The sequence below is a fragment of the Neolamprologus brichardi genome, unplaced genomic scaffold (genome assembly GCF_056152115.1).
Source record: "Neolamprologus brichardi isolate AB-2024 unplaced genomic scaffold, ASM5615211v1 NODE_ptg000008l+_length_2720982_cov_1, whole genome shotgun sequence".
Taxonomy (NCBI): domain Eukaryota; kingdom Metazoa; phylum Chordata; class Actinopteri; order Cichliformes; family Cichlidae; genus Neolamprologus; species Neolamprologus brichardi.
Window position 1 is genome coordinate 1364351 of NW_028270135.1, and position 22715 is coordinate 1387065.

At 42.1% G+C, this 22715-nt stretch overlaps 1 protein-coding gene across 1 annotated transcript; it reads right to left on the reverse strand.

Moving 5' to 3' along the window:
• Window positions 1-309: 309 nt before the first annotated feature.
• On the reverse strand, window positions 310-21565 carry LOC102787911 (pituitary tumor-transforming gene 1 protein-interacting protein). Its single transcript, XM_087837146.1, has 7 exons — window positions 21293-21565; window positions 21006-21052; window positions 18987-19095; window positions 14061-14166; window positions 12343-12408; window positions 6356-6402; window positions 310-692 (listed from the first exon to the last, which is right to left on the reverse strand). The coding sequence occupies exons 1-7, from the start codon at window positions 21411-21413 to the stop codon at window positions 643-645; spliced, it is 546 nt and encodes a 181-aa protein (XP_087693272.1). The 5' UTR covers window positions 21414-21565; the 3' UTR covers window positions 310-642.
• Between the last annotated feature and the right edge of the window lie 1150 nt (window positions 21566-22715).

Below are 22715 nucleotides of genomic sequence, written 5' to 3' on the forward strand. Positions count from 1 at the left end.
TTATTTTATTTCAGCCTTGATAATCAAAGAGTTAAAGTGGATCATCTCTGAAGAAGTGGATGGAGAGGAAAACATTTGTTAACATGGTCAGTGCAGCTTTGAGGCATTTTAGTTTCACATCATTAAGCAGACTAGTGGGTGTCCGACTCGGAGCAACATTCTCCTTCCCGATGTTTTCACTTAAAAAGTTATCGGAAAATGACAGAGGTCAGCTTGTGCTGTGGTCTATGAAAGGGCTGCACTCAGCAGTTTATCATGCTCTCACTTTATGCACTCTCTCAGAAGCTCATACATTTAAAACCAACAAAAAAAGCTTAAAGAGGTTTATTAATGAATCGAAACACACAGTCATCACTGTTTAATCAACATATGTACAAAGTGCAAAGATTGATGTGAGAGTCCAACATTTAAAAAGAGAGAAAAAAGGTTTGCAGAAAGTTTAAAAACAAGATTTAACTAAACACACACGACTGCCCTCATAAAGAATCACAAAGCTAAACTAATTCAGAATATTTTCAATCAGGTTTGACGTCTGAACGAGATCACCGGACAGCTGCTGCTCTGCAGCACTGCGTGGGAGAAAATCACTCGGAGCTAAAAGCAAAGCCGTGAGAGCCGTGGACGTCCTCCATTGCAGCTGCTTTACTCGTTCTCGAACTTGCTGTACGGGTGGTCCGTGTCGCCCATCAGACCTGCACACACAACGTGGAGACAAAATGAAAACAGACAAAGTCATGCTGGGTCAAATTCTGCTCCACATTTTCCAGAGATGCTTTGGAGGAAGCGGTTGCCAAATGTACACCGCATCAGTCCGAGGACAAACTGGGAAATCCATCCCGGATTTTGTGTCTACGCTGATGTTTCATTAACAATGAATGCAGTATGACAGCATGTGCTGCTAAACAGCCATCAGCAAGTCTTTCATACATACGATCAATGGAATTATTTATTTCTATGGGCAATGAAAACAACTGCCCACCTTATCAATTTTGCAACAGTTCCTGTGGACTTTTATTAACTGCATATTACTGTGTGTGTGTTACTTGACTAGAACGACCCCGTCACTGGCAGACATCTTTGCTGATGTCTGTGGTTGTTCTGAATCGGTTTTCTCCTCCATATCTTTGCCGTTTAGAAGGATGTGTGTACTTTGTTTTATGATAACATTAATTAACTATTAGGGTTGCAACAATAATCGTATCAATATTGAACCGTTCGATACTGTGCTTTCGGTTTGGTACGCATATGTATCGAACAATGCAACATTTTTAATTTATTTTATCAACTTTCCTTCTGACGATGCTGTCTGTGTTGAGCGCTCAGTGGATCTGCGCTCGACAGTGCAGCCTAGGCGGAGTAGTCGAACGCAGATTCACTGAGCGCAGGGCAAGCTAGCGAGACAGAAGCTAAGCTCGTTGCAACATGGCAAATTGAACCTCCCCCACCCTCATTCAGATCTGGCGTTTGAAACTATTTTTGGTTTTCATGTGACGTATGACCCTGAAGGTAAGCGCGTCATGGACTAAAGTAAAACGGTATGTCGGATGTGCCAGCAATGCTCAATTACATGGGTGGGAACTAGCGCGTTAGCGCAGTTAGCTCGTTAACGTGTTGACGCCGTCCAGCCCCACGCACGCAGTGTTGCCAACTCCTCAGTAAGGAAAATCGCTATTGGTTGTCCTAAAAGTCGCTAGAAGTCGCTAAATGACGTCATCACCTAATTTGCATAACTGGTCATGCTAATGTAATTGTAACCTACGCTGCTGGAGAGAGAAATAACATCGTGGATGAGACAAAGTGAGCAAAAAACGTCCTAAATGCATTTAGAATTTATTTAGAACTACAAATTAAATTTCTTTTAGCAATTATTGTTTTTTGTAATGTCTTTCACGTCTTTTTTAAGAGACTTTTTTGAGAAAAAAAGTCGCTAGGGGGTCTGAAAACTCGCTAAATATAGCGACAAAGTCGCTAAGTTGGCAACACTGCACGCATGGGGCGATCCGCGGTAGCTCGTTAACGGAGATTTGCCGTGTTGTGGCGTTAACCTCATTTCAGATTAACGCTGACAGCACTAGTGGGAACACAACGAATATGACTGCACATTTACGCCGACATCATCCTAGTGCAAAGACAAGTGGAAGCAGACAAAAACAACAAGCACGCATGCTACAAACTTTACCCGAGTCATTTAGACAGCCGTTAGCACCTGATTCTCCTTATGGGGACCTGATATGTTTAATATGCTGCTGAGAATATAGCCCAGAAGAAGCGTATAGTAGAGCTTTTATTTTGGAAAGAGACATTTCTCTGTAATAAACTCTCTTTTCCCAAAGATGAGTGATTCCTCCATCAGATAGATTATTTTTTATTACTTTGTTGTTTCAGCAACATTAAATTTAAAAACTGTACTTTTGAGTTAAAATATATATTTATAATTTAAATAAATGACAAATTAAAAAGGCATGAACATTTTTTTTGTATCGAAAAAATATCGAACCGTGACACCAAAGTACCGAACCGAACCGTGAATTTTGTGTATCGTTGCACCCTTATTAACTATGTTGTGTTCACTAAGCCATGAGAGGAGCAGACTGGTAGCTAATGGGCACCAACAAGAGAGCAGTGAGCAGTTTGGAGGCATTTCTTCACGTTTGCAGTCGTTTTTGTTTGAAGCACAAACTTTGATGAAATGATTTGACTGGAAAGTTCAGAGGATTCTCTCCCGCTGGGCTTCCCAATATCCCTCATGTTCGGTCCTGGCTTTTTTGTTCTCGTGATAACATGTTTTGGTGGAACTTTACATGAGAAATGCAGCAGGTGAAAGGAGAAACTAGCACGAGCATTAATAACAGCAGAGTGCAATGAAGGCTCACCTAAATAAGCCCAGTGCAAATAAACAGGCTCGCTAATAAAGTCATTTTCTTTATTTATCTCTGTGTAGTGCAGGTTACAGTATATTTCCAGATGCATTTCTTTCTTACCTTTGGTTTAGTTAATAAACGTTTCAGTCAGGCCTGCTGTCGTCTTACACAAACAAATGATTCCAAGGCCGACTGAAGAAAACCGCTTATTTATTCAACAATGGCTTCTGAGGAGCGCGTGGAATAAGTTGGATCAATGCACCTCTAACCTTGATGAAGACCACAAGCTGAAACTCAGAGGTTAAACTATAAAGTTGTTCTTCATACTCCAAGTGTTACTGAGGTTTGAACCTGCACACAGTTCTCTTGCAGAGCCTGAACTTTCCACGTCCACGGATCAATACACATTAAAACTCTCGCTGCCACTAAGAAACTGACTAATCGATGGCAGTTAGTGCACAAATACCAAACACTGAATGCGTGAAGCATTTCCAACTATTTCAATACACGAGGAGCCTTCTCCTGCAGAACGATGCCGTCCGCATGTTTAAGCACATCATGGCCACTGTTACTGCATTTTGGGTTGATAATGTAACCTGGTGTCACTCCACTGCTGCTGTTTGTCGTTTTTTCTTTACATAAGATTCTGATAATAATGCCAATATAATAAGCATGGTGTGTCTTTATAGTCGATGCTCGTTTTAAGCGTGAAAAGTTGATTTCATTCATGATTAAAATGGATTATAGGTCACACGGGCTTCTACAGCCCTCTAATTACTGGACTACATAAATAAAGTAATGACTTTAGGTCCTAATCATGCTTTATTGCATTTCCACAGATTTGCACCATCCTCCTGGTGTGAGCAGGTGAAGCAGGATGTTACCCCAGCAATGTTCCCAGCTCCTCCCGAATCACTCCCAGGCCAGACGGGATGTAGAACCTCTCCAATGTGATCTGAGTTTAATCCTCAATGCTTAGACATCCTGATCAGCTGGTTCCATTCTTAAATGTCTAAAGGCTGAGTCGAGTCCTCCTGGAGACTAAGCTGATTTCTGCCATTTGTATCCAACCTCATTCTGTTTGTCACAGCTCGTGACCATAGATGCAGCTGGGACGTAGACTCAATGCTGAACCTGAAAGCTCTTTTTACCAGAGCGCTCCACTACAACACCAATCTGCCAGACATTCTCACACTCTTCCAGTAGACGAGGGCTTTTTGAAGCAAACTGTGCAGTGATACAGGATTCATCTCAGACTTTAACCAAAATAAACCTCCATAGCAAGAAACTGTACAATAGTTAATGCTCATTCACCGTCATGCTGTAGAACTGTCCAGAAGTCTGATGATCTGATATCGTCGTGTTGGTGTTGTTCCCAGATCATCATGAAAATGTTGTTCCAGGTTCAACATTGCAAGTGACCAATCACATTGTTGTGACGTTATTCTTTTGCGCACCAACCCATTCGTGCATTTATGAAATTCCAGTGTTGCAAGGACAATATCAATTCTGCTTAGCGTTTATTAAAGGGTTAGGGTTAGGGTTAGGGTCCGTTGATCGGCGGACAAAGGCGGTTTCTCGCAGCTTAAGTACAGTTTTTTGTTTTACGCCGGTTTTTCCCGAAGTCGCAAAAGTATGACATCACAACATTCTGATTGGTCACTTGCAATGTTGATCCTGGAACAACCTTTAGTATGATGATCTGGGAACAACACCAACACGAGGATATCAGATTGTGCCTAGAAGTCGAGTGTTCACAGTTTCATATTATTGTGAGTTGTGAGTCTCTACCTCACTTTAGAAAACACCTTGAAGCAGCAGCTGCTCCCTAAAAATAAAACTTAACTAAATGCAGGCTTTGACAGAGCGCTGGGGTTAAACTGCAAAAAGTGAAACGTGTATTTCAAATCTGTGCCGTCTTGCTGGGATATTTTCAACTGGTAATGACAAGAGATCATTTCCAGTTTTGCTGAATAACCTCCTGACCCACCCTCAGGGAATCTTCCTCTGTGTCTGATTTCAAGGAAATAAGAGGATGTGGATTGTAGTTGTAGAGAACCAACCAGACCAAACGTGAAAGGAGAGCAGTCTCTACTAAAGCCCCCGTGGAAGGAAACTAATGAAAGCTGCAGGCCTAAGAAACAGACCACCATCCATCACTGCCGTGCAGTCGTTACACTCAAACCACATGACCTGACATCTTACTACAGTGAACGGATGGACAGACACGACGACACTCGAGCTTCTCCCACATCAACGGAACGAACGATTGTGTCTTTATCGAGCCTCTGACAGGCCGATCCTTACCGCCCACTTCCCTGCAGAGGCCAGAGCGATGGATTAGAATCAGTGCATTGATTGGAAATAAATAGAAGTGCTGTGTGATGTTGATGCTTCTTCTATACTTTGCTGCAGCGCACACTCGTAGTTTGCTCATGACTCATTTATTTTTTTAATATTTCCTGTTTCACTGACAGCAAAAATGCTCTGATTAAGTTCAAGAATGCGGCAACAAATGCGAGGTCGTGATCAGGTTTCAAAGTTTGACTATTTTTGTACCTTCAGCTGCTTAAAAACACATTTTATTCCATAAACATTTCAGTCACAACTATGAGCACTGGAGAGTGGTTGTCATATTTTCCCATGCCGAGCAGGGACCGCTACTTTAACTGCATACACACACGGGGATTAAATTAGCTCCACAAAAAATAGGATTTGCTTTTAGGTCATCTGAAACGCCTCGCTTTTAATTACAGCACAGCTCAGGCAGCCGTTCATTACACACAAACCTTTTGCTGACTAAACTGGCAAAGCTTCATTTGAGTTCATGGCTCATGGAAACATTCAAGCTTTTATTATTGATGACACCAGCAGCTTATTCATTATTATGTTAAACTATTGTGTGTGGAGTGTGTCATATCTATTGTAACACACCTGAAAGAGCAGCATTAATACTGAATATCAGTATAATAACGATGTTGTCCAGCTCAGGTTTAGCCCGTGTTAGCTGGTGAAGTGGTGAGCTAGACAAATGAGTATGGCAGCGAGGAGAAATGCCACATTCCTGGGATTTTTGTAGGCTCTTCAAGTGAGGGATGGTCTCATGTTACATTTTGTACGGCCGTTAGCGATAGAAAAAATGTGTTTATTTAATAAATAGGAGATAAGTAAAAGATACTGACAGCTCCCCCAGCCTCCTAGCCTACGTCGCCTAGTTCATGTACACCTACAGTGTAGGTTGCTTGGGGACGAAGCATATTCTGTTGAATAATGTATCAGTGGCTCAGGGTGTGGAAATCAAAGTCACTGACACTGAAAAACTCTTAAAATAGTTAAGCAGAGACACTGCTGACACACACAGATCAGAGAACACAGAGCTGGCTACTCTGTGTCAGACCTACTGGTCACCTCAGCTTCAGTGTACATCAGAAACAGTCTCCTACACTGTGATCAAAGAGAATGAGCTAAAGTCCATATGCAAAGTCTATACGCACCATACTTCCTCCTGATCTCATCGTGGCGTGCCATTCGCTCCACCTTCCTGTAAGAAAAAAAAGTAGAAGGAGTTAGTCAACAGGTCAGGAAGTATTCACTCTGTTAGTGCCAAATACACTCCAGAGAAAGACAACACTCAAGGTAGAGAGCCATCATTCAACTCTAACTGGGCCTCCATATTTGGATACAGCTCAGTGTCCAAACTTTAACGAAACAACATGGAAATAAATGACTGCAACACAGACGTCAGCTGTAATGAGACAACGGGACACCCAGTGAATCCTGAAATGCTACAGATGTTCTGCTCCCGACACCAAATCAACAGCTGGACTGAAGAACGTTTCCTGCTGCTTCACCCTCGTCCTAAGTTCTCTTTTTATCTGCTCGTCACATATTTGTCAGACATGTTTCTGACAAATCCAAACCTACCAAACACCCCGTCTATCCACATCTATTATATTTAGCTGGTTTATTTTTGTCTAATTTCTATTTCTATTTAAAAGTAGAATGGGAGGCAGAGCCTTCAGTTTTCAGGCCCCTCTTCTGTGGAACCAGCTTCCAGTTTGGATTCAGGAGACAGACACTATCTCTACTTTTAAGATTAGGCTTCAAACTTTCCTTTTTGCTAAAGCATATAGTTAGGGCTGGACCAGGTGACCCTGAATCCTCCCTTAGTTATGCTGCAATAGATGTAGGCTGCCGGGGGATTCCCATGATGCATTGAGTTTTTCCTTTCCAGTCACCTTTCTCACTCACTATGTGTTAACAGACCTCTCTGCATTGAATCATATCTGTTATTAACCTCTGTCTCTCTTCCACAGCATGTCTTTATCCTGTCTTCCTGCTCTCACCCCAACCAATCACAGCAGATGGCCCCGCCCCTCCCTGAGCCTGGTTCTGCTGGAGGTTTCTTCCTGTTAAAAGGGAGTTTTTCCTTCCCACTGTCGCCAAAGTGCTGCTCATAGGGGGTCATATGATTGTTGGGTTTTTCTCTGTATCTATGAAGCGCCTTGAGGCGACTTTTGTTGTGATTTGGCGCTATATAAATAAAATTGAATTGAATTGAATTCTAATGCACAAATTTGTTTGATGATCTAAAAATGTGTGAAAAATATGCAAAAATAAATAAACAAGGCAAGGGACAAATACTTTTTGGCATTGTTGCAGAGATGCATGTCAGAGGTTTACGACAGTGTCAGCTGCACAGCGGCAGACATGTGCACTCATCCCAGTCTGTGTTTAGAGTTGAGCAACTACGTTTTTGTTTGCTGGGCTGCAGTAGTCATAGATAAATGTGGTATTTGCTCAGTGCTCTGGAGGGTCAGTAACTCTGGACTGAGCTGCTGATGAAGCCGCACTGTTGTAAAAACTTCACACATGACTTGCAGGCAAAGTCTGGGAAAAGTTGCCAAACTTTTTCATTAGATTCTGGAAACTTTTGGTGAGTCTGTGCAGTAAATTTAGGTTCTGGCTCTCTGCCTGTTTATTTAGATAATGACTGATTACCTGCTCACAGGCGTCACCAACAAGGCTGCTGAACTCAGAGTTCAGGTGATGAATGCCATTTCTCCTCTGTGTGTCAGTAGCTATGAGGGTTTTTGGCTCTACTGTTGACTCCAATGAAAAACAGATTTTACAGAGAAGCATGGCTGAAACAGTGGCGATTCCAGAAGTTTCTGCAGCTTTGTTATTTTAAAACAGCTGTATACATATGCACAAGTTTACCCATCGAGCACTTCTACTCGCCAAGAAACATTTAAGCTACACTTTACCACAACATTACAGCCAGTCATGATATGTGGGCACTTATGCAACCATCAATACTAATCCTCCCAAATACTTATTATGCACGACATCGTTTAAACAACATTTCAATAAGCACAATAACATTCAGCTTACCAAGTAAGAAAAATGCATCAGTTTGCAAAAATGTTCCTAAATTTTAGCTGACAGTGACTCACAGAGCAACAGCCTGTGGTAAAGCTGCTCACTCAGCCTTTCTGAGGGGCAGGTTGTGTGTCTCACTTCACTTCATCTCAGCTCAAAGACACTGGTGTGTAGCAGTCGCTGCTTCATTGCTAGGTACTGATCTGTGAGCAATCAGGCTGGTTAAGATGCGTCTGCCATCCGTCCCCCTAAGCCACGCCGATGGCCCGTGTGCATCGCACTGACACGTTCACATTCCCTCCACATTAATATGGCTGCATTCAACATGTTGGAGGGAAGACGGAAAAAAAGGGAAAGTTGAAAGAACGTGAACGAGAGTACTGAGCTTGGCTCACTACACAGACTAAAGGTTTTGAAGGTGCTCGACTTCTCCATCATGACAATACCACTCAGAATTTATGAGAATGGGATACTATAAGCAGTGTTGAGGAGTACCGGAGTACATGTACCGCCGTTACGTATTTAAAATACAAAATATGAGTAACTGTATTCTGTTACAGTTACCGTTTAAAAAGGTGGTATTTAGAATACAGTTACTTTGTTGAAATAAATGGATTACACGGCAGTCTTTTCCTGTTTCATATGTTTGGCTATGTCCTCTCTATCTTTGGTAATGCCACGCCGGTGGAAACACAAACAACACACGCATTAAGAGGCTCAAATATCTGTGTCTCAATCTCGCGTCTCATGACGTGAAGAAATATATTTTTAAAAAGGATTTAATATGAAGGCAACAGGCAGAATGCTACAGGTATAGCTCTAAAGAATGTAGCATCATAGGCAGTGTAGTCCGTGCTGCAGGGAGAATGGACTGCCATACCCGTTATGTGTCTGTGAGCGAGGGAGGGAGAAAAAGGAAAAGTACGAGCTGTCATCGAGCAGAAACGGGAGCTGGAAGCATGTAAATATAATAATAACCACTGCAGCCAAGAAGAGAGCCTGACGAGCCCAGTTGTAAGTAAGCTATTAAGACTCGACTGTACACCGTGTTCGTGTTTTCCTCCAAAAACAATAAGTTCTGTTGGAGCAGCCTTTCAACGCCTCTCTCTGTCTCTGCTAGCAAAGTTGACCCAGACAACAAAGTAAAGCTAGTTTTCAGCTACGAGCCCGACATGAACCCGACGTATTAGCCAGAGGTCCCTTTACTACGGTTCGGAGCCGCGGACCTGTTTTATATACGAATGGTTTTCTATACGAGATCGCTGCAAAAAGTGCAGCCTTACCTAATGTCCACCTACTGTTACTCATTTATATTAAGATTTAAACATCTAGTAGGTGTTGGTATGGAGAGTAACCTTCAGTAATAGTAATAAATCACAGCAATAGTACATTCATGTAGTTGTAAAAAGCATGATAATAAATTAAGTAATCGGAAGTATTCAGAATACGTTACTCTCATTGAGTAACGGAACAGAATACGTTACAAAATACATTTTGGGGCATGTAATCTGTAATCTGTAATGGAATACATTTTAAAAGTAACCTTCCCAACTCAAGTTCAGTTAAAAGTTAAGGCTAAAAGAAACTTTCAGTTATTTGTGCAATCTAAGAAAAAAAAATCTACTAATAAAAAGGGAAGTACTTTAAATTTTTGACGCCTGAGAACTTCATAACTACAAAAGATAAGAAAATTTCAAGGCTGAAAAACACCTTCAGGCTGTGACCTCCAACCAACTTCATTTTGCACCTGCTCCAAGTGTCACAAAGCCAAATTCTCTTTTGTTCTTTGAAACAATGTTTCTAGAACCATCTTTGAGCATCAGTATCATGACATCACAGCTTCACTACCCTGGATGTGTGATCAGTTTAGAAAACATGCATTTTGGCTATACTTAAAGAGTCATGTCAACATGAGATTAAAACACAATTCAAACTGAACACATGGCATAAAAAAGCCCGTGTGTTTGATTTTTTCTCCAGCTGTTACCATGACTCAACCAAGGAGCATGGACACAAATAATGGAGGAACAGCTGTGGATTTTGGCCCATATTATCATCATAGATACATGAAACTGTATGTGTTACCCAAGCATCATGTCAGTGGATTACAATGAACTTCTCACATAGTATTGTTGTGCATTAAGACTTATTGACAAGCTAAACCAGATACAAGCCAACAGGAACAGATTCTGGCTGTTAGGTGACTTTAACATGAGCAGCCTGAGCAGCACTGAAACAAGAGGTTCAAGAGATACTTATTAAAGTGATTTAATAATTTAGCATTTGATCAAATATAAAAAATTATAATTAAAATTCTTAGGTAGCTCTCCTGCTACGTCAGCATGTGAAATATGAAATCTATAGCTGCGTGGATCCCTGTAGAAAGAGCCGCCGACTCCCCGGCCCGCCTGGGCTCGGATGACGATGGCTGTGTGCTTCAGGCTGGCTCTCCGCAGGCCACGCAGCACTGTCTACAGGCGCTAGTTTCTCTTAGGATGGGTCCAATCTATTCCGAATGTCCTGTTGATAACATGAACTGCATCTATGTAGGTCACTGCACTAACTCCAACTTCAGAGATGTGATCATGCTCACTGCAGGAAACCCTGACTCAATTCTGCGGCACGAGAGAGAAGAGCTCAGAGGTCGGATAATTCATTCTTTCTCAAACACACGAGGCGCACAGCGAGCCACGATGTGCCCAGCACGCCGAGCGTGATGATAAACCACAGTTACTGACCATCTTTCGGCTCCACTGCCCTGCTCACAAACATATCAGCTATCCTGGCACTGGAAGTAAAGGAACAGAACAAGACGAGAAGGCTGAAACATTTATGGGGTGCAGGAAGAGGGAAGCCTTTCGGGTCTGCTGGATGATTCTGTTTCTTTGACTGGGTGTACACAGGATGTAAACCAATCTATTTATGAGCACATTACCATGAAGCAGCTGCCCAGCTTTGACAATCCAATTGGTGTTCTGGGACGACAGCAGAGGAACCCGGAGCTTCTCCTTTGGGACGTGGACTTGCTGAGGCTGGATGGACACCAGTTGCTCGACTCCCGAACATACAATGAACTCTTTTGTTGGGGGATGATGAACTGTTCTGTTTTAGGACAATTATGTCCAAGTCCTACTGGGATATGCTGAAAGGCAATGCCACCCACCACGCTGACAGAATAGGATTCGACTCTTAGGTGTGCACTTGGTCTGAGATTTGAACCAAGTTCACTTGATATAAAATATATAACTGTTGTGATTAGCATCAAAAATGAACGACTGTTCATTTCTTTAAAAGCGAGCAAGCCAACAAATTCAGCAGAGGATCAAATAATAACTTCCTCCACTGGGAAAACAGTGCAGATGCAGCAATCTGGTGACTGAGGCTACGTCCACTCGTACTGAGCTCACTGAAAACACAGATTTTTCTGTGCGTTTGCAGCTTTCGTCCACACGTAAACTGCGTTTTTGGTCACTGAAAACTGAGATTTTTAAAAACTCCGTTTTTGCATTTACGTGTGGACAGAAAAACGGAGAAAACGCAGCGTCAAAGGTGTACGCCTTTTTTGACGTCACACTGTGCGCCACGTTATTGTTTCGGTGAAATGAATTTCTACAATACTGTTACTGTTAATTGTCTCTGCAGTGTTTAAATGCTTACATATACACACACAGTTACTGTCCCTCCACACATACGACTCGGTTCTGCTTCTATGCCCCAGCTTTGTTTACTTTTTCCCACGGAGGCTTCTAGACTTCTGATTGGCCAACATTTCTGCACGGTTAGGAATATAGCGCCACCTGCTGCTTTGGCATGTTCCTAGCAGCGTTTTCCTTCATTTCTGCCTTTACGTGTTTTTTATTTTTTAAAACGAAAACGGAAAATCTCTGTTTTCAAAAATACCCGTGTACGTGTGGACGTAGCCTTAGAAAACACTGCAGCAGGGTAAAGGAAAACAACCAGTGACCTCTAAACATGTACCTGTAACTTGCACAGATCGGTTTGGAATTAAATGCAGAGAAAGAGGCTCCGGTGTTATTGAAATAAACACCGTTCTGACATTTCCAACCTGTGCAGACTAAGGCGTGAGTCTAGCTCTCACCGTTCTTCAGCGCGCTGTCTGATCTCCTCCCTCCTCTTGGCAGATCTCTCCTCTTCTCTGTCAAACCTTAAGAGTGAAGGAGACATGAAGGCAGCATCAGAATCGCGGCTCCTCGTGGAACCAGAAGACGACAAAAACACACTTTGGATGTGACAAATGACACGCAGCTACAAACTAACACTAGCTTAAGCGTTACTCTGATTGAAGTTCTATGCATCATTTATATAAGACTCATGAAATGTGTGCCTGAGTGCAGAGAGTGTTTCCTTTTTATGTTCCACAATGAAAATACAAAAGAAGGTTTAACATGCACAAAGTAAAATGCTTGGAGGCAACCCCCAGAAAGAGTAAAAAAAAGACGAAAACATGACTGTAATTATATTAAATTAATATCTGTGTGCATAACAGTAATACATGTGAGCTTTCCCCAATTTTTCAATCACATGATGGACAAGAACGAGATTCCTGCACCCACAGGAAGTGAGTGACAGGCCATGACATGACATTTTCACACACTCCCCCCTCCCCACAGGAACAACAGTGAGAGCATGAAAGGAGCTCTACTTTGATTAAAAAGCCAAAATAATGTTTGCAACAGCAACAATGAGTTGCACCTCTACAGGACATGAGTGAAAACCACTAAAGCATAGGTGTCAAACTCTGGCCCGGGGTCCAAATTTGGCCCGCAGCCTAATTACATTTGGCCCGCGAAGCCATACAAAATTACTATTAGAGCTGGCCTGCCAGTATTATACAGTGCATGTACTGCTAATACTACAATTCCCAGAATGCTCTGTTGGTGTTTTGGCACGTCAGTCATGACAGGACCCATTAGCACCCTCTCCTCTGTTGACCATAGTCATAGCAACCATGTAAATACTGCCATGCTACCGATCCCAAAATGGCAAAAAGAAAGGCAGAAAACTGAAGCTTTCTGGACAGGTGGGAGAATATGATGAAAATTTGATAACGTGTGCAATATTAAGTTATATATACACGTTTATATAAGTTATATATATTGTTTAGTATTAAGCTTTGCTTGTTCCATATTCAGTTTTTCAGCAAAACTTGTTTGAGTCCATAAGAAAAGATTCATTTCTATATTTGGAGGAAGATTTTTTTTCAATGAATATCAATGTTAACCCGCGACTTTGATCCAGTTTTGCATTTTGGCCCACTGTGTATTTGAGTTTGACAGCCCTGCACTAAAGCTTCTACATGAACCATGAAACAAAGCGTGGACTTTGTGGTTTGACCCCCTCCGTCTTCACTTATCACAGTGATAAGATGCAGTCTAAAGACTGAGGGTGAAGTAAATACCTGAGCACAGATAACACGACTAATCATTGAATGTTGACATTATCGTAACATGTGAGCAACCTGGGTTCTTTAGCGCTAGCAGAAGTAGGGATCTTTCTGGTTTTCTTTCACTCGTTTCCTGTTTTTTCTGCCATTATAATGAGCACACAACTGTAAGGAAGTAACTGTGACATCTACTCCAAACTGCTCTGTGTAATCCATTTCAACGCTACATGCTGTGTTTTCCTGGACACAGCTGTTGCTTTAACTCTACAGCAGCCCGTGTGAGCCTGAGGTGAAAAGTGCTCCCATGTAGAGCTCTTTCAAACGAAAAGCATTGACCCACTAAGTGCTTTCATGCATCGGACACAGCTTTCTAAAACTCCTGTTACTCAGTTACCTCGGACTTGTAATGTTACCTTGAAGGGCGCTTCTTGCAGCAACAGCAGCAGCAACAGACGCCAATGGCGAGGAGAATGACTCCACACACCACGGCCATGGAGATGATCAGGGCTTCAAAGTTCACTGAAAAAAAGAGAATTTATTCATTTTTCACAAGAAGATATTCTCACTGGACCACATGATAAAGGTAACTAGAAGCCATCACACGCTGCCACTGTAATGACAATGTGCTCCACATGTGTGTCAATGACACCACCTGCTGGCTTCTGCAAGTTACTGCACTGCAAACATGACAAACCACAAACAAACTCTCACTTTCCAGAGAAAAAGAGCACAAATGCCTTAACCGTATGGAAACTGGTTTTGTACTGCAGAGGGAGGGATCATGTGACCCCGAAACACTGCCAGAGTGGTGTCCACATTTTGCTGTGTCTTCTCTTTTCCTTTTACAGGACAAACCACAGCATGCACGCATGCACAGCTGAGGCCTGAAACTGCTCACACTTCTGTGTCTGCTACTGGAGCTCTGTGTGGCATCTATCAGGGCTCTGATCTGAGCTGCTGTTAACCTGTGATTTCTGAGGCTGGTGACTCGATGAATGGATCCTGAGCAGCAGAGGCGACTCTTGGTCTTCCTTTCCTGAGGCGTCTTCGTGTGAGACAGTTTCATCGTAGCACTTGTTGGTTTTTCTGCAACTCCAAGTCCCATTTAAAGTTTTAGCAAAGACTGACCGACCCTCAGTTTTTAATGTAATGTCGTTTCTCTTCACTTAGGTTGGTACACAGCTGATAGCTGAGTTCTGCACAACACAGCTGATGGTCCCAGCCCCATTAAGAAGGCACGAAATTCCACAAGTGAACCCTGACAGGCTCACCTGTGAAGTAAAAACCATTTCAGGTGACTGCATCATGTTGCTCGTTGAGAGAAGGCTGAGGGTTTGTCAACAAAGCAAAGGGCGGCTATCTCCAAAAGTTGATTCTGTTCATCTGGACGTAGCGTTTTCTGGAAGAAACGTTTCGTCATCATCAGGTGACTTCTTCAGTCTCAGCTGACTGCAGGTTTCAATCTTATAAACAGGACATTTGCATAATGACTGAAACCAGCCCACTGAAGGAACAATGGGCTGTGAGGTCAGTTCCTTTATCATAATTATGCAAATTCTCATGACCATTGATCAACAACCACTGATCAATGGTCATGAGTCCCATTCACAGAGAGTTGGGGAATGGCTGTAATCACAGCATGTAAGATGGTGACAGATGTACCCTTAGGCCCCCTCCTCGATTCAGAGATGGTCTTTCCCTTTTCACGTAAATGGCCTCCTTGACTCCGCCCTCAAACCAGCGGAGTCAAGGAGGCCCTGTCCAGGATGTTACATCCTCATCATTGAAAGAGTGTCCACTGGCCTGTAGGTGTGAATAGACTGCAGAGTCCTGACCTGACGAGGTAGCTCTTCTGTGTTGTGCCATCCGCTTCACCAGAGGTTGTTTGGTTTCCCCGATGTATAAATCCTGCCTGGCACTTCACAGGGTACACTATGTTACTCTCTTTGTGTCGGAGGACCCGATCCTTAGGGTGGACCAATTTTTGGCACAGCGTGTTTTGGGGTTTAAAAGCCACAGAGACACGGTGTTTCTCAACTGTTCCGATACTCCGGCTACTTTAATCCCATACTTTGGACCGGTAGTGTATGTTCATACCTCAGTATTTTTCATGTTGCACTGTAAGTAAAAACCAGATGTGACATGTCACGTGTACTTTATTTACACCAGAGTGAACAGACAGTTTCCTTCCATCTGAGAATGTACGTGATACAGAAGAGCTGCCAGCTTTCAACAGAAAGTAACAACCACCTACTCAAATGACAGCATGTGTCAACTCCATACACGTGGAATATTTACACATTATATTCAACAACATTTGCCTGATGTTCGTGCATCACATTTAAATGCCGTGCCAGTAGCTGGCCCTTTTGCACCCTTTTGGTTTTATAGCTGTTCCCGATTAGCAATAAACTGTTTGCATTTACACAACTTTCTGTTTGCTACCAGTGAAGTTTGAACACTGACACACCTTACTGCTCCGGTAGGCTCCGTGTGACCGTATCAGTTCTCTTGTTATTTTTAAGACTTTTACAGAATTAACAATGTTTTTTTCCCTCATCTGTACTGAATATACATTTACATTTTCAAGTAGAAACTGCACCAGCATTCAAAGGTTTTTGACACTTATGGGCTCTAGAGACTAATTGCACTTTTATCAGCATTAACTCTGGTGAGGTGGAACATACGTCACCAAGTTGTCTGCACTACTGTGACTAAGAGCAGGGTTGCAGTCATATTTCCTACATGGTGCTGCAGTTGACTGTGAAATTTTATGGGTAATTAATACACATAACATAAGCCGGTTTTCACATATGATTTGTGTCAGTTGAATATCAGTTTTAAAGTCTTATACAAACATTAGGATTGATTATACAGGTCATGTTAGCTTGGTTACTTCGCTGTGGAGTAGGGCTGCCACGATTGGTCGACTATCAAAATCGTCGACGACTGATTTAATAGTCGACGTGTCGTTTGAAGCTTTGTAAGATCACAAAAGACGCAGGAATAAGTAGTAGGATTTAAGAGTGTAATAACGGACTGAAACAGAAGATGGCAGCACTGCATGTACAAGGATGCCAGCTGCCGTTAAACCCCGAAGAAGAAGAAGAAGCTGTGTCCCAGAATTCATAGCGCAGCCCAGCTCAGTTTCCAACAATGGCGGCAGCTAGTTAGTTTTAATATTACTCTTATTATTCTTTCTGGGTCACAAAATAAACGTTTAACATATTTTCAGGCGAGAATGTAGCTGTGTAAACCTCAAATATCTGCTCAGTTTATCAAGACACCACATATTTTCAAAAGCGCTCCGACGTTTTCGGAGACGTCTGTTAGCCACTAGCTTGATAGCTAGCCGGGGGCTAGGCTAACTAGAGCCGTGAGAACACCGGACTCCCGGCTAATTGTTTTCAAACCCACCGCTGTCTTTCGCTACTCAGGTTAAACATGATATATAAGTCACTTAGATAACTTAAAATGTTATTGTTTGGCTTTTTTTAGTATTTTATTTGTTCCTGAGTAAATCGGTTTGGCTGAGATTAAAGTTATAGTTTTTACACAGCTGAATAAACTTCAAGCAGACAGCTGATTATCAGAAGTGTGAGATGCTGGAGAATTTACTCCGGTGTCCTGTTATATTTTAGATAGCAAGGAGTTTATTAAACTTCACTGAAACAATCTGCAAATTTAATTAAAATTTAATAAACTATCATCTTGTCTTTATTTTTAGTTAGCACATACCTTAAACACTTAAAGCTGTAAGCTAATGATAGTTATATAAGAGCAGATGCTGCTGGTGCAATAAGCTGTTTTACTTCCAATGGATGATGATCTGATTAGTCGACTAATCGCTAAAATAATCGGTGCCTAGTCGACTATCAAAATAATCGTTTGTGGCAGCCCTACTGTGGAGACTCGGTCTGTTTGGCAAGTTCAAGCTAAACGTACTTTACTGTGTTAGGGAGAAAGAGAAAGATCATTTACTTGTTAATTTAAAAGAACGGTGGTTTATTTCAGGGGCTGAACATTTGGCAGTAAAATAAGCCAACAACATTGCGCTTATAATTTATAATATTCCAGTTGAATCCTGCTACGCTTAAATTTACAGTTCACTTAGCTCTCACTGTAAATAGATCCCCTGGCGATAAGACAGGCAGTACATTTCTGTGCTACCTCTGTAGTGCTTTTATGCTCACTGAGCATGTCACCAAACACTTCTGCAGGACTTTATGTAAATGTCTAGAGCCAGGACAGCCTGAGAAACCTACTGCTGTGAATCATCTGTGTTACAGCTTCAAGAAAAAGGTGACACATCAGGACAAATTCAGAAAGATATGTGGCAGAGGAGCCGGAGCACCAGCTGAGAGAGCGGGGGAAGAATCGGCGAGCCGTTCTGTGTAGCTGTGGGACCGACTGAAACATTTAGAGGAATTTCCAGCATAAAATATAAAAACCACGCGGGGAATTACAATAATTAATATGCAGTGGGAAAGAACTGCTCTGCTGAAAAGTAAAACATTGTTTTGATTTTATAAAACACTTTTTATTGAACTGGGCAGCGAGTTCCTGCTGATGCTGCTGGACATGGACGTACAAAGACCCACGTGTATGTGCCTGGCTGAGCTAATCGATTTATCCACAATATTTGTAGTTAATGTTGTAGTCAGCAAAGCAGGACTGTGGCAGCTTCACTTCCTTTAGGTTAGAAAGTATAAAGGGTGTCAAAAAGTATGAGAAACTGAAAATGAATCCAAAGCAAAAATAACTCCTGTCAGTGTGTGTGGGTTTGTTCTTCCTGGTTATGGAAAACACGTTCCTAGGATTGTGTGTCTGTTGCATATTATTGCTGCAAATGCTCCTGCCTGCCTACAGAGACAGTGGATAACTTGTGGAGTGCAACTTTTTTTCTAAAGAAACAAGAGGAAGCAGAGGGAGCAGGTGGAGCGAAGCAAGAACGATGTGCTGGATCTTTAAATGCACCGACTACACCTGAAGTGACACGAGAGGAACAGAAAGTGTTGGTGCTGCTTTCACACCGCTGCATGCCTAATGATAAATCCCCTCAGACCCGCCGACACACAGGAGGTCATTTCAGGTCGCACATCTGTGAATATAACAGGTTGCTGTTTTTGATGAAGAGCTTTTGTTTTCATGCTTTAATAGCCTTTTACCTACTTTTTCTTTTAACACGTAGGTTGAAGTGTTACATTTCCAGCATACTGAACACCAACTTCCTCAAATCATTTCCCCAATATGTATGCAACTTATTCTGTGTCAAATGAAACACGTGCAAAAAGGAAACACCACATTTAACATCACAATAATAAGTCTGATGAACTTACGCCAGCACACTCCCCAGCGGGCCTGGGACAACGGGCATAGTTTAGCCGGAGGCAGCAACCAGGTCACTGGATACTCTGTGCAGTTGTTTGTGGTGAAGCACCAGAGACACTGCAACAGACACACACATGTAAGGTATGATTCTGCTGAGTATAACAGTTAGGATGCATGAATAAAGAATGCCACAGGAATGATCCTTAAAAATAAACAGTCATTTCATTTGTATTTATTCCTACATGTGGGTGTTAAACGAGACTTTAGATTTCACCACACTAAACGTGGAATCTGTGACATTAAAGTCATGAACAGGGTTCAGTTTATTTACAGCACAGCGTTAATGTTTAACCTGTGCTGATTACATTTATGCTTCAAGTTTCATAAAAGTGACATCATTTTGTCTCCTTGTTGAACAAATAAGTACTATAAACTATTTATTCGTTTATTATCTGCAGTTTGTTTTTCTGTCCCGATACTGCAGTCCTCTTCCGGATGTGAACAACATCATTTCTGTAGCACTTGATATCAGCCAGATATTAGTTGATGTGGATATTTTGCTGTCCAAAAAAACCTCAGAAACTAAGTGATAATCGAACATTACTATTGGTTTGGATACTCCTCAGGAAAGTGTACCAGCAGACACAACCTACCTTACCACCTCCACAAAATCTTAAAAAAATCTTTTCAGTCCTTCTTACACTGAAGGACTGAAAAGTCCATTTCTGTGCATCACTAAGTGGAAATTATATGTAAATGACAGTGTGTTTAAAAACACAGGCTGGAGCCTATCCCAGTTACACTATGGTGAGAGGCGGGGTCACCCTGGACAGGTCGCCAGGCTGTCGCAGGGCCAACACAGAGAGAGACAAGCGTTCACTCCACATTTACACATATGGACAATTTAGAATGACCAATTAACCTAACCCCACCAACTGCATGTCTTTAAACTGGGGGAGGAAGGCAGAGTATCCCGAGAGAACCCACGCAAACACAGGGAGAACATGTAAACGCCACACAGAAAGGCCCGGCCAGGGGGTGGAATCAAACTCAGGACCTTCTTGCTGTGAGGTAACAGTGCTGTTCACCGTGCCACCATTGATTCCCAAGTCATGCTGTACCCTTAGCAGAAAAACAGCCCCAATGCGTAATGCTGATTGGGGGAATGGAGGCAACCACGGTGGGTCGGGTGTCGAAGAGGTGCATTTGGTTTCATGTTTCTCTGAATCATTTACATGTTCACTGGCAAACTTAAGATGGGCCTGTACATGTAGACAGGCGTGCTTCACACACACACACACACACACACACACACACACACACACACGATGAGTTGAGATGTGGCGTATCTGTAATTAAGTGATAGATCTGCCAGATGGGAACACAGCTCATATGTGTGAGCCAGAATTTTGGCTAATATGTATGGATCACTTTTGTTTTAATGACTTTTACACCAAGTTTGCCAACTTGGCTTAGATTAGTAAATTACTTTGTGTCAGTTAAGTCTTTAAGTTAGAAAAGGGCACTGCATAAAGCTATCCATAAAAAATCAAAATCAAATCAAATCAAATTTTATTTGTCACATACACAGTCATACACAGTACGATATGCAGTGAAATGCTTGGACAACTGCTCGTGACCTTAAAAAAAAAAAGGACTACTAAATGAGGGTGTGGTGCAGCATTAACCAGTAAATAAATAAATCTGTATATTTCCCAAATTTTGATCTTCTACTGGAAAACTTTCACCATTCTCCGATCCAAACCACTGTCACTGTAACAACAAAATGACCTCCAGAAAACTGACAGTGAGTGATTTATGCTGATTTGTAAATGCATGTGGGGTTTAACGCAGTAATCCACACTTCGTTTCTCTCATGCGGCCTGGTGAGAACACGGAACAATGTAGGACGCCAAAGGCGCAAACGAGGGATCATAAATCCAGCGTTTACAAGTTTGTTGCATTGAGCAAAGGTTTGGTAAGGTTTGGTTTATCGCGTACACACGAACCACTGCTGACAGCCTTACCTTGGCGTGTGGGACGCAGGTGTCACAGTTTTTATAGGAAGAGCAGGCTGAAAGACAGACAAACACACTAAATAAGTGCCGTGAAGCAACTAAATGCCGCGTTAAAAACAAGCAGAAAGCTGTGGTCGAAGTCACACTCAGTCGTGACGTATTTTAAATATTTTCCCAACTAATGAGCTGACATACTTGAACTGGCTTTAAAGGCACGCTCAGTCGACAGATAAAAATAATCTAGATTATTGTAAAAAAGTCATTGGGCAGATTTTTAAAACTCCACTTATACTTACGAGTTGGTGGCACTTGGGTTGCCTGGCATTCCCCCTGGCTAACAAAGCTAACACAGAGGAAGGCGACGGCACAAACCAACGAAGTGGACAGAGTATGTCCCAGTGCTCCAAACGAAGGCATAGCGACACACACACGAAACAAAACAGCTGTGAGTCTTAACGGCGCGTAACAACGCAGAATATCAGCTAGTCCACAACAAACGACTCCTGACAAGCTCTGTTGTTTCCGTTTTGCCTTCAACCCGCTGCTGTTTCCTTGCTGTCTAGGGTTACCTTGTTTGGTGTAATCTAGACAGCCCGGGCGGGAGGAGTTAGTGCTTTAATCTCACATACAAATACCCGCCCGTGTATTTACCAAGAAACGAAACTCTTGAACTCTTTCACTGTAAAAAACACAAAAAATAAAACATAAAATACCCCTAGAATTACATTATGCTATCTTTGCATTAAATATACACTATTATACTAGTGTATATACTTTTAACATTTTAAATAGCTATAGTTACGTTATTCGACAGTGTGATTATATTATGGAGGGATACAGGAGATATATACTAATGCATCTCTCTCATACTACCACCATACTTTGGGATCACTAACAGTGTAGACAGGCGTTGATTTCGGGTGCAGTGTGAGCAGGGTGGTAGGAAAGGGCGGACTCTTAGATGTAAGATGGAACCAGATATGTTGGGGAAATTTAGAACAGCAAACTTGCTTTTTAAGAGGGGAAGTGTTTGCCTTGCCCCAAGCAAGGGACTTTAAGTATCTTGGGATCTTGGTCATGAACATTTGGAATGTGGAGCAAAAATTGGACAGGAAATTGGTTTTCAATCAGTAGTAATGTGGACATTGTACTGAACTGTTGTGGTAAAGGAAGCACTGAGCTGAAAGATGAAGTTTTCAACATCCTAACCCCCACCTGTGGCAACAAAGTCTGGGCAATGAGCAAAAGAATAGAATTGGCTGAAATAAGTTTCCTACATAGGGTGTCCGAGCTCAGACTCAGAGATAGCTCACACATACTGAGGGATGTTGGAGTGTAGCCACTTCTCCTGTGTGTTGAAAGGAGCCAGCTAAAATACAAACAACCCTATGCAGACCTATGTGAAAAGGTAATTTTCCTCTGTTGTTAAATCATGCCACCTTTTTTGGAAAACTGAGCTCAGTTTCAGTAGCCACATCCACCCCTTGCCATACCTCCAGAATCAAAAAATCACTTAAAAATAAGCTCTGACAAAATAAAGTAGGCTAAAAGATCCCAAAAAGCAACACAACATGTTTTAAAGACACAGATGAAAAACAAAGTCACTGACAGCTATCAGCATGAAAAGAGTTGATTCTAAGAGCTAATTGTAAGGCTGCACGTCCAGCAAACCACAGGGAGAGCCACTATCCACTTTGAACAGTGGTAAACCTTCCCGGG

Bases quoted from the DNA above. Each gene is read 5' to 3' on its own strand.
- LOC102787911 (XM_087837146.1), bottom strand. From the start codon at position 21,413: ATGCCTTCGTTTGGAGCACTGGGACATACTCTGTCCACTTCGTTGGTT. The intron at 6,403-12,342 runs GTGAGAGCTAGA...TTTTTCTTACAG, and splicing joins AGACAGCGCGCTGAAGAACG to GAAGGTGGAGCGAATGGCAC. The intron at 693-6,355 runs GTGCGTATAGAC...TTGTGTGTGCAG, and splicing joins TGAGATCAGGAGGAAGTATG to GTCTGATGGGCGACACGGAC.